The sequence below is a fragment of the Quercus lobata genome, chromosome 3, assembly GCF_001633185.2.
Source record: "Quercus lobata isolate SW786 chromosome 3, ValleyOak3.0 Primary Assembly, whole genome shotgun sequence".
In the NCBI taxonomy this organism is placed as follows: domain Eukaryota; kingdom Viridiplantae; phylum Streptophyta; class Magnoliopsida; order Fagales; family Fagaceae; genus Quercus; species Quercus lobata.
In genome coordinates this window covers 4,883,094-4,900,344 of record NC_044906.1, presented here as the reverse complement: position 1 = coordinate 4,900,344, position 17,251 = coordinate 4,883,094, and the positions used below count along the sequence as shown (strand labels likewise).

General features: G+C 33.8%; 1 protein-coding gene across 2 annotated transcripts; it reads right to left on the bottom strand.

The window, feature by feature from the left end:
* Nucleotides 1-2,082: 2,082 nt before the first annotated feature.
* Nucleotides 2,083-6,507, bottom strand: LOC115979375 (50S ribosomal protein L4-like). Of its 2 annotated transcripts, none has more exons than XM_031101399.1 (9): nt 6,292-6,507; nt 5,507-5,671; nt 5,354-5,388; nt 5,040-5,166; nt 4,341-4,489; nt 3,747-3,854; nt 3,537-3,656; nt 2,933-3,106; nt 2,083-2,266 (listed from the first exon to the last, which is right to left on the bottom strand). In XM_031101399.1, the coding sequence occupies exons 2-9, from the start codon at nt 5,613-5,615 to the stop codon at nt 2,237-2,239; spliced, it is 852 nt and encodes a 283-aa protein (XP_030957259.1). In that variant the 5' UTR covers nt 5,616-5,671; nt 6,292-6,507; the 3' UTR covers nt 2,083-2,236. The 2 variants fall into 2 exon arrangements, with proteins under 2 accessions (XP_030957259.1, XP_030957258.1); XM_031101398.1 differs by having other exon boundaries at nt 2,083-2,253; nt 6,292-6,504.
* Between the last annotated feature and the right edge of the window lie 10,744 nt (nt 6,508-17,251).

Sequence of the window (17,251 nt, the reverse complement as noted above, 5' to 3'; positions counted from 1 at the left end):
TCCAAATTCTCAACGGACATATTTAATGTAAATTGGTCTCTTTATTGTGTCTTCAAAATTGCCGCTTCTAGTTGCCATTTGGAAAATGCGCTTAGTAAGCTAATAATTATGCTTTGGAAAACTTACCAAACATATTAGATAAGCATTTAAATTACGTCATTGTATTTTTGGCCCAAATATTCTTAAATAACACTAATCAAATGAGCACCTAATCGGGTGCGTGAGTGTAGTTCTTAGTGTTTATATAGAGCTCTACGTCTCCAATTGTTGCTAGCAATTTTGTGAGATGGCGTGTTCAGTTGATCAAAAAAGAAAGGGGCACCTAATCTCAGCCAACACCCAACACTCACACATACTTAGAACACTCAAATAATTTATGTGAATCAAATAAACGCAACCCACAATTCAAGTACATAGTATATACGAATAAGCACACAGCTTATTGCTTTATATCAAAGTACAAAGGAAACACTAGACTTCACATCACCAAAACCTGCCCTAGTCTAAACACAACAGAAGTCAAGTTTTGGTGGGAATGGTCATAATGCATTTTGGATTTTTTTTTTTTTGTTCATGAAATTGTTACTCTCATTCCGAGCTGAATTTCTAGTTCCGCATCTTGTCTCTTGTTCAATGGGAGTAAACTAGAGTCTTTTCATTTATTTTAGGGGATTAGACAAGGAGACTTGCTTTCCACTAGTTTATTTTGTGCGTGGAGTTCCTTGGAGCTTTCATGACGAAGAGGTGTGGACTGTGGTGAGAAGTAGTGGACTATACTCAAAGCTTCTAGAATGGGCCTGAGGTTTTCTTGAATCTTTGTTGATGATCTAATATTATTTTCCAAAGCCAACTCAATAAATAAATAAATAATGGTGGACCTATTGCCGAAGTGCTTGATTCCTTTAAGGGGAGATATCAGAAGGTACCTCTATCTCTCTCTCTCTCTCTCTCTATTTATATATATATATATATATGTATATATATACAATTTTTTTTTTTTTTTTAAACTTGTTGAGATTGCAAATTTATGATTAATGAAACACCTCTCTTACATACTCCACCTCTTACACTATTTTCATAACACACAAATGACAATATACCAACTCAATATCCCGCAAAGATTTATAAAAAGTTTTGTATAGCCAGACCTATTATTGAATATACCAATCACAAATTAATGATTAATGATTAATGAAACATTACTTTTACATAGTCCGCCGCATACAGGTTATATTCATATCATACACAAATCACAAAATAACAACTCAATATTGTGCAAAAGTTTTGTACCGCATAACTTATTGAATTTAAATGGAATACTGTCGAATTTCCAAAAGTCAGAGATATCATATCACCTATGGCCACAGAAAATTACAAAGGTATTTCTGGAAAAAGGGATGTGTTTTCATTGAATGCAACGAACTCACAGGACGTGGGCCCCACAGGCCATGAGTGTCTGGCTGCATGAATCCAAAAACACAGGATACCCACCTCGTATTTCAAACCGTTCAGAGTTTTTTTTTTTTTTTTGAGAAACAAACCGTTCAGAGTTCGAAGACCATTTCAGACAAGTTTGAATATGAAATCATTCATCACGCGGTGTAGGTGTGACATCAAAACAATGTTTTCTCACACTGAAGGCTGATGACAAAGCTATTAACATTTATTTATCATATAAACTGACCTAAAAGTCTAAAACATAACATCATGATAAAAGAAAAAAAAGCCTTGGGTTTTATCAGCCATTGTAAAAGACGACTATGGTCTAGTAATTGTCAATACTAATTGGATATGTTTCAAAAAGCACAGGATACACTGAACCTTAAGAACTTCAGCACACCAAATTCTTTGTAATGTGAGTTAGTGGCACATCAAGAAGAAAGTAACTAGCCACTTTATAGAAACCACGTTTCCCGGCCATTCTAATTGAAACTAGCCAAAATTCAACAAAATGATTATAGTTAAAGATAAAAGATCAATACAAAATAAATAAAAATAAAAATAAATCAACATGTCCAGACATGCATCTGCATATTTGGGCAGGAAAAAGCATACAATTATTTTTTGGGCTTTTCCTTTTTCTTCTACAAAAGAGATTTGATACCTATTCTCAGCTAAAATTGGAGTAGAATTTATGGAATGGATGATGCTTTAACGGTTAATTGGAGTGTGCATCCTCTCAACAATTTTGTTTACAGCATTACGGGACATCACCAAAGTGTCATGGAGCAGGATACTATAGACATTCAAGCCCTGCAAAACATGACCAACAAGTGTCAGCTGTGATATGCAAGTTAGATTAGGATCCGGTGCAATACCCTGAGTGCAATTCACCTCATTTGCCTCACAAATTTTTTTTAATTTTTACTTTTCATAAAGTTTTTAACTTTTTTTAATCAATGGTTGAGATTGAAAGTTATTTTTTGCAACTATCAATCTCAACCATTAAAAGCAATTGCATCAAGTGCAATAATACCCTAGGTATTGCACCTGATCTCAATCCCTTTGCTAATGATGAACACAGTGAAATTTTTGGTTTTTTTAAGAAACTGTTTAATACCAAAAACCATTCAGTCAAGTATTTGAGAGAGAGAGAGAGAGAGATCCAGAGTCATGAGGATATAAAATTCAGATACAAGTAGTATGATTTTTCATGTATGATACTCTTTCTTTTTTTGCAAATTTACTCATGAACCCAGGGTGAATTGAATCCCCAAACCACACTGACCACCCCATATGGGGAGGATGATAATCTAACATTTCTGGGAATCTGAGAATTTTCATCAACCTGTTGTAATCCTGATTTCATTGGCCAAAGAAAATGAATCCTATTACTTCTAGGAACACGTTTGACCTTATCTTGACTTAGACCTACAAATTAATTAATTTGCTTCCAACTGATAAACAGCCAGGATCAGAAGAAACAACTTACAATAGATGGCAGTACATTGACATAATGTAGATTTTGTGTGGCCAACTTCAGCTTTTCATTTATGGAGTCACCATCCACCAGAAGAAGTTTTTTTGCGTTCTCCATTTGCGTGACATAGTTCACAATATTCTTCGTTTTATGGTTAGGAACCTCCAAATCATCAAAAACCAAAAGCTGTACATTTGACCAACTTTCTCTAGTTAAGTTTCATAAATCAGATAGGAGAAAAAATCAGTGTTCAATACATGAAAGCAAATGTAAAAAAATGTGATAGCAGGCACTATAGCCAACTAAAGTAGAATACAAAAAGAGTGTTCATAGGCGCAAAGAAGAATTCATGATTGATATTCTAGAATAATCATGATATGCTAATTTAGTTAAACAGGGGACATCCCGAGAAACCCAAATAGAGCAATATAAGGCTTCTTGGTTGTACATTCACAACAATGATGATGAAAATGCAAAAAAAAAAAAAAGGCTCAGAAGAACTCCCCTAAAATAACAATAAAAGAAATTTTGCATTACATCATATTGCATGAATAAATTCTCAACAACCCTAATCAGTGTAAACCACAAATCGAAAATATGGGGGAGAGAGACTTGCCTTTCCTTCAGCTGCACGAGCTGTCAAAGCAATCTTCAGGCCTAGACGCCGAACCTTCTTGTTAAGCTTGACAGCATGACTTCTTGGCTTAGGGCCATGCATAACACAACCGCCCCTAAACTATAACACATTCCATTGATTAAAGTCAACCAAGCATCTTAATGTTAGAGCAACACTGAGAACCTTAAAATACATAAGAAGAGTAATTACCTGGGGCCCACGCAATGTTCCATGCCTTGCTCGACCAGTACCCTTCTGTCGCCATGGCTTTTTCCCAGTGCCACTAACCTCACTAATGGTTTTTGTAGAATGTGTTCCCTGCAGACCACTCAATCAGCAATAAGTCTTACAGACATCCAAATCTAATACATCCCCAAGAGTCACATTAGAGAATTAATAACCCTTTTATTTTCCCTTTTTGGCTATTTAGGCAGACTAACCATATATAATATGAAGGTTGAAAAAACTTTAATGGACCTGAACATTCTAAATAAAAAATGACAGGTAGCCATGCAAAAACAAAACAAAATGATCAGTAAACTTCCTTTAATGCGAGAACCCAAAGGCTTGATATCAATTAAGAACAGATTTGCCCTCCCTCACCATTCTAATCCTAGCAAAATGAAAGAACCTATGACACTTCAAAAAATGAGCTACTAATTGGAAGTGACAGATTGCAGCCACACTCCCAGCACCATACATAAGTGTATTAAATTATTAATTATAGGATATTAATACCATTATTGGCATTATAGCCACATATGCTTTAGGCACCAAAACTTAAAAATACTGATCAATAACTACCTGTTGTCGTTTTGCAAGCTGCCATAGTACAACACGATGCACAATATCCTTTCTAATAGGCACATCAAAAACATCACCAGCTAAAACCATGAAGCCCTTGTCTTCATTGTGAAAATTTGTCACTGGAATTATCAAGTCCTGACAAAGTCCTTCACCACAATACTTTACATCATTATATATACAAAGTTTGAAAATAGTAGCAACAGTTAAATTACTCTGCAAATTTCATCATAGGCAACAGGATAAAATTTAGGAAAATAGAAAAATGAGAGAAAGAAGTCAAAATTGAAAATGAACAAGAAGTATATAAATATGAAACATTTGCTAAACTGTCACATAAGATTGATAAAAAATATACCTACCAAGAAAAACAATAAGGTTGATCTATAAAATATAAAGTCAATTTCAACAAACTCTGGAACTTCCAAAGATAACATAGTTATTAGTATATTTATTAAAGGTGAGCATGCACGCACGCACGCGCGCGCACACACACACACACTCTCAATAACTATTATATTTCTCCCAAGCAGCAAGATACCTGTAAATTTAAGCATTAAATGTTTTTACTTTTTCCCCATACCTAAACAAAGGTGAGCGCACAGGCACACACACACATTCTCAACAACTACTATACTTCACCCAAACAACATGATAATTGTAAATTCATGATGAAATGTTTTTAGTTTTTTCCCATACCTATACTACGCTCTGCTGTTACCATAGGCTTGGTGGATAATAAATCTGCAGGAAATGCTCCTTCCCCTGAATCAGGAGTTAGAATGGAAGTTGACAGCCATCGATTAGCAAGGACAGATGGCCCGCCCTACAATAATACATACAATATAGGCTTGTAACTGAAACTCCAAATGTATAGAGAGCAAACAAGTTGGTTTACCGAATATGATTGTTCTATAAATTTCCTTAAAAATTCTAATAGTATATCTTTTGACATCCCTTTAAAAAAAATCATACTTTAGAAATGGAGGGAAGAAAATATAATGAGAATGTACCTTGAAAAGACCTGAATATCCCAATGTGGACAAATCTGTTATAAGCAAGATAAATAAAGATTTAGAAAAGTCACAAAAGCAACCAAGTTTGCACTCGAGAGCAATAATTATTGACCTCCAATGAGAAAGCAATTAGATACAAATACCCCTTACCATGAGAACCATGAAACGATTGACACGTAATACTTGGAGAATCACAGCGGCCGAACGTATACAAGGAACCAAAGGAACGTAAAAGCCTTCTGGACATCCACGCCGCCATACTCTCCCCCGAATTTTATTTTATATAAATTAAGGCAAAAAAGACACAAATTTTCCCTGTTCATATACACTCCAAATATTAGTTTCCTCAAACCTTGGTAGAAAACACACATCTTTAAACCTTGACAAACAGATAACAACAAAGCCTTAGTCCCAAAACTACAGGAATTTATATAGATTCATTCATGAAAAGTGACTAAATTTTACGCGGGCCATCAACCTATTGCAGCCATCCTCCTTTGTTCGGGCTTAAAAACATGAATTCATAAAGATCCACAAACTCAAAAGCTATAAAGTGTGTGCCCAAGTTATATTCACATTTTCAAATACTGTGTTTTAAGGCAAATTGATTAGAATTACAAAATGTTATCATTTGGTGTTAATTAGGGAACTAAAAATTATATTTTTCTGCTAAACTTGAGCATTAAGAAGCAGTATACAGCTCTCTACCAATGACAATGTGAGTGTCTACGAAGTGTTCGACAAAATTCCCATACCAAAAAAAAAAAAAAAGTATAAAACAAAAATAGCGGAGAAGCTGTTTGGATTGCAAAAAGCAAGAGATATGATACAGTTTAAGCTTATCTAAATTTCTTAAGCAGTTTCGATAAGAAAGTAATAAAATGAATCGTGGCTGGCTACCAAACGAAGCAGAAGCTAGAGAGTAAAAGTGGTACCGTAGTCAACGTCTGGGTTACAATCTGGCCATCGAAATGAGTCCGGAGATTGATCGCCGTTGATGCTGTAGCCGCCGGAGATTGTGTTTGGTTGGAGGAGGTGGAGGCAGCTGAGAGAGTGAGGGGTTTTGAAAATGAAAACCAGTGAACGAGATACGTGGGTTTTTGGTGAGGCAACAAAACGCAGAGTTTTGTTTAAGGACAAAGTGGCATGTGCAAAAAATGGCATGTGCTGCACATGATTAAGTTAACCCAACAAGTCCTAATTAATGGCACTTTGTGATGCGGTTTACCTAATATCATAACTACATTATATTTTATTTTTATGGTCACATGTGTAGTGCGGTTTAGAGTTCAGCTAAAATCATAATCACACTGCACCTTATTTTTAGGGACACATTTGCAGTGTGGTGTATAAAATACAGTTTGAACGGCTTGAAGTTGATATATTTTTCAAATTTTGGGATTTTTCTACCCAACCCTAAAACTAAAATTTCCCTTTATTTTGGGCCAAGTTTTAAACTATTGAGCTAATTTTTTTTTGGGCTAGCTTTCTTAGTCAACACTTAGTAGGGTTATCAAACTATTATTATTATTTTTTTGAAAACTAGGGCTATTGAACTATTAATAATATATTAAATATTAAAAATAAATAAATATATTAATATATAGAGAGAGTGCGGTGCAATGTGATTTGGTTTTCTTATTATAAAACCGCAAATTGCACTGCACCATGCGATACGGTGCACTATTACTTGCTATGTGGTGCGGTGCGGTTATGCCATTTTGCGGGCAATTTTGATTCGATTTTTGCGATTTGTGAGGTTTGGTAAACACCCCTACGTACACATGCCATTTTTTACTTAAGTAATTATGTGCAGTGCAAATGCCATTTTTTCACATGTCACTTTGTTTATTAGAGCAATTTGTAACCTTAAGTTATAACTAGTTTTGTAACTAAATTTTGTTCTTTAATTAACTAGTTTTTTTTTCCCCTTCTACTAAGTCTTCATCAGGGGTGTACAATAAATCTACCAAAGACCACCAAACTCAACCCAATGTCTTTAGTTGATTTTTGTGGATTGGTAAGTCGGGTTGGAATTTTCAACCAATCTAATGATATGCTTGAATCATGTTAGGGGCGAATTAATAGTTTTTTCAATTCATTTGACTTTGTTTTTCTATGAATTAAAAATTTTGATTTTTGCTTCCTAAGGTACCAAAGGCAATAACTGAATTTCAATTTTTAATTTTTAACTATTAAATTATTCACCAGACACTTTCTTAGCAACCAAGGTTTGGGTTATTAACTAGGGCTTGAGGATAATCACATATTCCCATCCAACATAGTAGCAAATGGCCTGTCTCATAAAGATTTTGGTCATGTATTGGGCTTTGATCTTTATTTTTAAGTCACTTGAACCTTGAACCTTATCCTTTAATCTTCACAACATTTTATTTATCTATTTTATTCTTATTAATTATGGCCTTTTAAGTACTTCAATTGAGGAGAAGTTTCTTATTGTTGAATAAGAGAACATACGATAAATAGAAATCATCATGAAACAATCAAAAGTCTATAATATCAATCTCATACTATCATGTCTATCTCAATTATATGCCAATGACAGCTTCCTAAATACCAAAAAAAAAAAAAAAAAAAAAAGTCAATTTGGGAATAGCTTAATTAGCTGAAACTGAAAATTTTTTTGTTAAAAGTATTAAAAAAAAAAGATTTAAAAGCTAGCTTAATAATACAATAAGACTCATGAATAGTATCAAAAAGTGCAATTAGGCCTATAAATAGTACTAAAATGAAGTTAAAAATTCAAATAAGCTGAAACTTGTACCACATTCCAAACGAGCTCTAAAGTTCAAGGAAAGCTCATTTTTACTTAAAAGTCCCTCATCAAGTAGTTGAGGATATGCTTGAAAATTTGACTATTCTACCAACACATTGGAAATCCCCCATATTTTTTACATCATTGTTCACCATATCCGAAAGGATCATTACTGGGTTGAGATAGACCATTAGAACATGCACTTGGGAGTGTTACTTGCTATTGACAACTTGCAATAAAATGTTTATTGACAGGATTCAATTGAATTGTGGAACCCAAATTCTGATCCATTTCATTGCCAACTCTCTCACAATTTTCCACCATATTCTCTTCACCCTCATTTTCACAAACATCAGGTAAACCTATAATCCATATTCCATCATTTTTCTTCCTTCTTTTTTAATATTGTTTTCAATTCTAAATAAAATGTATTTCTTTCTAAGCTTTAAATGTTTTTTTTAATGCATAAGCATATCAATGTTTGTGAAAGTGCCCAGATGGTTTTTTCTTATATACATTTTTGTTCTTGGTTCATAATTTTCTAGAACTTGGATATTTTACCTTTGCTTGGTTATTTAATAGGTTATAATGATTTTTTTTTTTTTTTAATGTGTTTGGATTTAGTTAGCTTCTTGCCATGGTAATAGCTATACTCAGCCATGCTTGGCCAATCCTTGCATTTTTAGGATAATGTCTAGATTCTGTTCTTTTCGTTTCTTTTGTTAGATAAAAAAAGGGTTTAGGCCCTTTAGGGTGACTTGGTCGAATCGGTCCTAATGCATTACTGAAATGTTTTAGGTTCCCACTATTTTTGTTAGGTTATAAATATTTAGTATTAAATGTTTAGTTTCCAAATATTTGTATGTTGGTAAACTAAGAACAAAAACATATCTAGATTAGGTGTTAGACATTGCTTAAGTTTGTTCAAGTCAAGTTTCAAGAACTGTCATGTTGTAGAAAGAAGAAGCAAGCCTCTATGAAACTCGACCAATCGAAGGTTAGGTTCGACCAATCGAAAGCTAGGTTCGACCGATCGAAAATCATATTCTACAGATTTTATATCAGGCTCAAAGCCTGTGAATACGTTTAGGGTTTCAGTCCAATGCTGCCTAGTATAAAAGGAAAACCCTAATCACTTTTTAAAAGCCCATGGAAGTCTTGTGAGTTACTACCGTGAGATTTGTGAGGTTTCTGTACCTTCTAACTCAACAAACATCTACCGGAATGAGATCTACAATCAAGAACTGGAGGAAACAAGTTGCTACATAAAGATCTACTACTGATGGTGATCTGAAATCTTTGAGTAGGATCTCAAAGTCACAAACAGAGAGTTTGTGTTTAGCAAATTCAAGATAGAAGAGTCCGTGGAGTTAGAGCTACATGTGGTCGTGTTAGTAAGTTCTATATGAGGTAGTTTTAGATTTAGGGTTTAAATCTATTATAATCTTTCATTCTATCATAGTGGATTTGTTCACCTTGAGGATAGCTAAGTTAAGTCATTCTCAGGTTTTCACCTTGAAACGGTTGATTTCATTGGTTTTCCTATGTCATCATATTACTGTCTTCTTTATTTTTCCACACCAGGTAATATGTTTGTATGTGTTTAATCTAGATCTCATAATTAACCTAAGTAAATACTTGGCTAATTCATTAGGTTAAACTAATTTGTTTTTAAAGGGTCTAAACAAATCTTCCAAAAAAAAAGGGTCTAAACAAACAAACAGTTTTATTCTTTCATATTCTGTGGCAATAGTTTATAGTTGTTGTTAATGATACAAAATGCTTGTTTTGTTTTGTTCTCTAATAGTCTCATTATGTTTTGTTTATGTTTATTTATCTAAGAGTCATCTATATCTAAAATGGATTTTTTTTTTTTTTTTTTTTAAGTACATGTTGATGATAGGTGGAGTAGTTACTGGAGTTGCGAAAGGGGACATGGTTACATGGCCAGTAGTATTGGCCTGCTTCTTAAGGCTTGTGGACTCCGTGTTACATCCATCAAAATTGGTCTCTGCTTTTGGATTTTTTTTTTTAACATAATCTTCAACAAGTCAGTTATTCTTTTTTTTTTTTTTTTGGTTAGCTGATTTCTTCTCTTGTATATTTCCTTTTTTCTTGACAAAAGTAGCTCTATATATATCTTTTTCTAGGTCCCTAATAAGTTTTATGGCCACATTATTACCTTTTTGGAATAAGCTCAACCCCCTTCCTCAAAACTCAGATTCTAATTTTTAAGTTTAAAAGAAGAGATAAATTTCCAAATGTATACATATTATTTGTACAAATGTTTATAATAAACTGGGTAAAGTTTCATTTAGTTTTCCTCATTTAATTTTTTTAACTAATAATTTTTTTGTTTTTCTGGGCTTCTCTAATTGAGCAGAAATTGGCAATATCATAGAACCATATATCTGTTTTAAGTTTCAATACTGGGTATCTTTTCTTCTTTAAACTCTTGATATGATTGCCTTGTATTGTTCTTATTTTCTTCTTTTTCAACGTTTCGACATATGATTTGGCTCCATTTTATCTTTTGTAATTCAAATCCTTACTTGAACACAAATCCTGGAACAATGTCCCTTTTGATTGAAAGAGAAACAGATTCTTTAGAGAGAATTGAGAGAATCCACGAAATGGAAAATTGTATTATCAACACTAATGAAAGATTACATGATTTAGATTATATACAATGTGTAGCTAACATCCTCTAACTAACCAGGGGGATTTAAGCCAAAACTAACTAACTTTCTAATGAACTAATCACAGCTGTACGTACACATGGCCACTAATCAGAATTAACTCAGCCACTAATGCTATATACTGAGCTACAAGTAGTTTTACAGAAATTATACTAAACTACATGCCGTTTTCTGCTGTTTGTGCTGCTCTTCCTTCTGCTCTGTACCTTCTGCCTTTACATTGACCACAGGGAAGTTTGTGTTAGGTGATTGCGGTGATGTATAAAACTTCATTCTCTAATTTCCTTGTTTTGTTAGTTTTATAGTATAAATGTATGTCGATGTTATTTTCCTACTTACTTTAACACACTTTGATGAGGTTTATAAATTCTTGGAAGATTGGTCCCCTTTATGGTCTAAATGGATTCTATGGACTATGATGACAAAAAAGTTGTCAAAACTGCTTAAGTAAACATGTTGGTTGGTGTCAATGCCTTGTGGTGGTCGACCACCCATCGTGGGGATGCTTGTGGGCGAGCCAAAGTGCATGACTCAAGAGCTCGGGTGCTATAAAGAAGGATAGACCTCTGGTGTGTGACTTGAAATGAGTCAATTTTAACCTATTATTACCAAAGCTAAGTGAAGTCGCCACCAATCATTAGGTTTTTTTTAAGGTGTGATTGGTCACTTGACTTTAATTGATTTTATTACCGATCCTAGGCTAAGAAAAATGTCATTTTTCCTACTCTAACATGGATGGGTAAAAAATCTTGATTCTTGAGTTTGGAAGTCTAATTACGTGCGAGGAAGGTGTTAGGCACCTCTCAACACCTGTCCGGAGACAATTCTTTTTTTGGTAAAATCTTAATTTTTGTACTTTGGCAGTTAAAACAAGCTATTGGTGTTTGCTTTTGGGGCTTTAAGAGAATTGGGCTTTGAGGTTTGATTTTGGAGGGGGTGTGATGCTGATCAATACTTTGCTATCATATTTGGAATTGTTGCCAAATTTCTACAACGAAAATTAGGTAGCATTTCGCCTCTGGTGAATCATAGCACACAAAACACTATTCTCACCAAGCTTTTGCTATGAGAATACGACAAACAAAGGTGCCCCATTTTCACAACGAAAATCTGCCAGAGTTTCACATTTGGTGCGTTATAGCACACCGGCAGGGTTTTGCGCCTGTGTATACTGCGTGCATCAACATGTTTATGCATGTCGCATACAAGGAGAAACCAATATCACTAATTGACATGGATTGAGACAATCATATTGCGATGATCACGCATACAATATGACATGAATATGCACCTACGACAGTTGCCTTGAATGCATACCCACATCACAAGGTCAAAAGCACCCACAATTATGAGAGATTTACTCTTCTAACCATGGGAGTCCATTATACAAAGGGCACAATCATCCATAAACAAGCACGCACGTGCGCACACATATAGACATACATACATTATGCACAATGCAAACACACAAAGCAAAAAAGTAAAGTAGACATCATCAATGTTCCAAGGGTATGGCTCAGCAAGGTACGAGAAAAGTAAATCAGACATTACTATATCCAAGAAACGCGACCCAAGCAAGGTACAGGAAAGATAAAGGATACGTGCCTACATCTATAGGGTATGGCCTAACAAGGTACAAAAAACGTAAATCGAGCATTGTCATACCCCATGAATGTGGCTTAAAGCTAGACATAAGGAAAAGGAAGCCTAATACATGGTTCTAAAGAAGAGGCTAAGAGAGAGAAAGAGATGACCATATGGGGAGGGGGCTAAGCGCCCTAAATCTACAAAACATTACCCCTTTTAGGCTTGCTTCTTCTCACTTGCATTTGCCCTTTTAGCTTACATCTTGAAAGTTATGTCCTTACTCCAAGCGTCTACATGCAATAACAAAAGAAACACAAAGCCAGTAGACAAGCCACAGAAAAGACAAAAAAACAAAAGAAAGCACACAAAGGGGCAAACGAAGGAAAGCACCCAGAATGGCAAACAAGCATGTAATAGCACGCAAAAGCGACAAACAAGCATATTATCAAACAAACATGTTATCAAACAAAAGAGCAAGAAAGGGTGTTCTAGAAGGACAAATGTGGGTTTGGATTGAGGTCCATAGTTCCATTATATTGGAGTATGAACGACACTCGTGTGCCATTAAGCAAAGTTCCCAAAAGGGACTTGAGATCTCGTGTACAAAATATAGGTATGAACCCATCCGAGATTATATGTAGGAACTAAGCTTGATGACACAAACAAGTACACAAAGACACATGCATGAACATATAGACAAAGATGCAAGGATGCAAACAAAGTAAAGAAAGCCAAACAAGATGGCACAAAGCAAGCAAAACGAGCACAAAGGAAGCAAAGCATGTTATCACACAAAGGGGAAGGGTAAACATGTTGTAAGGCAAATAGAGAGTCTAACAAGAGAAACCCTAACATGCAAAGCTAACAAAGGAGAAAAAGGCAAGCAGCAAGCAAACCAACATCATGAAGATTTTCTCTCACAAACATGGTTGCATTCAAACAAACCACCAAAAGGGTATGCATGCAACCAAACAAGCAAATGGCCCAAAGACCAACAAGCAACAAACCCTCAAAGGGAAAACAAACAAGAAACATGGCAAGGATGCAAGAAATGAGATCTAAGCATACAAGCATGGATCTAAAGCAAAAACACATGGAAAAGCATGGACAAGGGCAAAACAAGCATAAACATGCATAGAGGCAATAATCCAAACCCTTTGTTGTAGGCCTTGGTTTATGGATATGGTCTTAGACTACAAGATCTAGATCCATATCCTACTCACTAGCCAATGCACAAGAAAAAGGCATAGGCAAGAGACATAAAGACATAGCCAAACACTAGGCACAACATCCAAACATGTAGATCTAAACTTAAACATGGAAAAAAAATGCACACACACAAATAGACATATAGATCTAAGCACAAACAAGAAAAAAAATGCATATCCTAGCCCAAGACAGTTAGGCCAACAACATCAAAAAAATAAAACATGTTATAAAACAAGTAGACATGCTAGGAAGTAAGATAAAGCAAGATAAATACTAGGAAAAGCTATAAAGCATGTTAGATACTAGGAAAACTAAATGGGTGTAGATAGTAGCTAAAAAGCTACATCTACACCCTTAAACCTCAAATCCAAGGTTCTAAAACCAAGGAGAGGAAGATGAGAGCAAGAATACTACCTTTTGATTGTTGGAAAAAAGCAAAGAATCAAAGGTTTTTGTGTGTTTTTGGAGAGAGAGAGAGAGTCTGCACAGAACAACTCCAAGAATTGTCCAAATTCCTTTTTTATTTTTTTTGGTCTTAAGGGGTCAAGGGGTATTTATCTTGAAAATTTGACCCTTCAACTATCAGTGGTCCCAAAGGGTGCGTCGGGGCTAATGCTAACATCAACAATCCTGACTTTTTCCTGGTTTAAATTTGGTTGCATATTTAAATGTCTTTCCAAACTCCAATTGAGTTAACCTCAGTGTCCTTAGAAAGGTCTAGATGTCTAGTTTCCATAACACTAAAGAAAATGAAATTCCAATGGTCAAATCAAAAGTTATGGCCTCAAGAAGTGAGTTAACTTGCCTGGCATAGTTTTCAAGATATCTCAACCGTTTTAACTCTAATTTTGACCAATGAATAGTCATTGGAAGTGAAATTAAATAATCTTCACAATGGCAGTGGTTTCAACTCGTCCTGACGATCATATCAAAATTTGGGTTTCTAGGAGTCAACTTTAGGTCAAACTTGGTCAAATGTGACAAAAATCTCCGAATAGCTCGGGTTTGACATAAAAACCTGAAAAAAGTGGTTTTGGAGTGATTTTGACCAATTTTTACTTTCGGTCAATCCAAGGTTGATCAGGAGCATTTTTGTCATTTCGACCTGAAAATGTATTTTGAGGGCTTCGATGCCCGAATGGGTTGTGCCACATCAATTTAAATGTTTCCGCAGTCCCATGGTGAAAATTTAATATCTTTAGAATTTTCAGGGTTCAACATGAAAATCGAGGGCAGACAATATACAATATGAGCAAGACTTAGGTACAATATTTAAGTACTGTTTCTTAAGTTCATCTCTTAAAATTCTGCCATGTGGCTTTTTTTTCATGGATATTTTTAAAATTAAGTAACCACGTGGTAGAATCTTAAAAAGGGAACCTAAGGAATAGCACCTAAAGTACTGTACATAAGTTTTGTCCATACAGTATATACAATTGGCAATTTGGTTGTCTATGTAGATTGGAGTACAACTCATTAGATTAATCTCATGTAGTTTTTTGAGAGAAATACATATTAATTTATCACTATCAAATGTGTACAATACCCTATTTCTTTTGTATAGATAATAGTTTAAAGTTTTGGTTAAGTATGATATTTGAACATAAATTAATTGAGACTAAATTGTGAAGGTTTTGAAAATTATGGAAGATTGGTCAAGACTAGCAGTAACAGCATGAAAAAAGACTTGTGTTGTGTTTAAAGGTGAAAATGGGCTTTGGAAATAATATCACTACTAGAAATATTTAACAAGCAAGTTAATTAAACTACACATCTCCATACCTATATTAAATATTTGCTTCTTGAGATGTTGAATATTATTATACTCCCCACTAAAACCCAATTACTAAAACTATAGTTATCTTTTCTTCTTGTATGGTAGTCTGATATTGATAAGTAGTGAATGGGAGATTATCTGGGGAAAATTATGTTGGATATTTTTTGCCCCTTTCCTATGAATAAATCCATTTTTATTTTCTTGTTTCATTTGAAAACTTGCTATAAATCTAGGGTCCCCAAGTTTGTTTATTCTTTGGTGATAAATATATGTATATGTTTATGTTTATGTTTACCGATATGACATGTACCAAAACTCTACATCTCCATCAACATGTTTTATCTGAAATATATATTAAATTCAACATTTTCATTTGCAACCACTTTCATTTAGGAAATGGATTTTATAGATTACTATAGAAGTATATGTTATGGATTGCTTACAATTATTTCTTTTATTCTTAATAAATATAATGCATACATAATTTCATAAGAAAATATATATATAATTTAAAATATAGGAGGTTTTTTTTACGGATTTTCAGAATTTTAACCTAATTAAAAATTAAACCTAATATATATATATATATATATATGTATATGTATATGTATATGTACGTGTATATATATTAGAATAATAATATTAAAAATTTTGTGACCTCAAATGCTTATGTAGAAAAATTTAGAGATTAACTAATAGTTAAAAACTTTTTCGATTTATTATTTATAATATATATGTATTAGATACTCACTAGAACTTTCTAGTTGGAAGGTCGCATTCTCATATTTTGATTATCATTATACATTATGACCAACTCTATTACCATATTTCAATATCATCCATCCTTAGTAATTTCCTTGCATAGAAAAAGTAAGCCAATGTTATCATTGTGTTTTCCTATGTCTATCGTAAGCAAGCTAAGCTTTTTTATTTTAATGTAAAATATCATTTTGAAAAAAACTACAATGTTATTATCTACTATTATATATTTTAATTTGTAAATTAAAACTTTTCAAACAATCATGGAAAAAATGAAATTATGATTGAATTCATTATCAATATTATGATTTTTGATTAATTGAATCCAATTAATGTGCAAATAAAAAGAATAAATACAACAATATTGTAAGATATAGATAAGTATTATGCTCAACAATAGAGCCTAATAATAATGTAAGAACCCATTCTCTTTTCCCTTCTTTCTTTTTACATTTATGTCTTGTTTCATGACTAACCTCATTTTTAGACTTAGGAGATCCCTACTCTCCAACATATTTATCATGGATACTCGGTCAGTTCTACTTCGACCAGTGTATCTTCATTTATCTCTTCTGGCCAATTAAAGTGGACTAGTGGGAATTATAAATTACCTATCTGTTCCAATTACTCATGTCGTCCCCGATACAAACACTAAACAAAACTTTAAAGCTTTAAGTTCCTTGCTTTTTCATCTCATCCAGGAAAATGATGTAAACAAATGGATAATACTCAGCAAATTTTTTAAAAGCATCAATACCACAATTTCCCAGCTCTCTCAAGCCAAGGCAACTTCGGAGCAAGCAGAAAAGCAACTTGTGGATTATAAGGTAAAGCTTGCAACTCATGATAAGTATTAGTCTCGACTTAATTTTGCTAACTTTAGACTGGATGAAACATCTAAAGCTGAAAAACAGAAAGACCAAGTATTGAGAGATCTTCAAAAATAATTTGAGATCACGAGAAAAAAAAGAAAAAGAAAAAAAAAAAGATAAGGCTCATGATTATATTCAACAACTCTTGCTCCAAAAAAATAATGTTAATGAAGTTTCTAAGACCTTGTCCAAATCTCAAGTAGAAATTTCAACTCT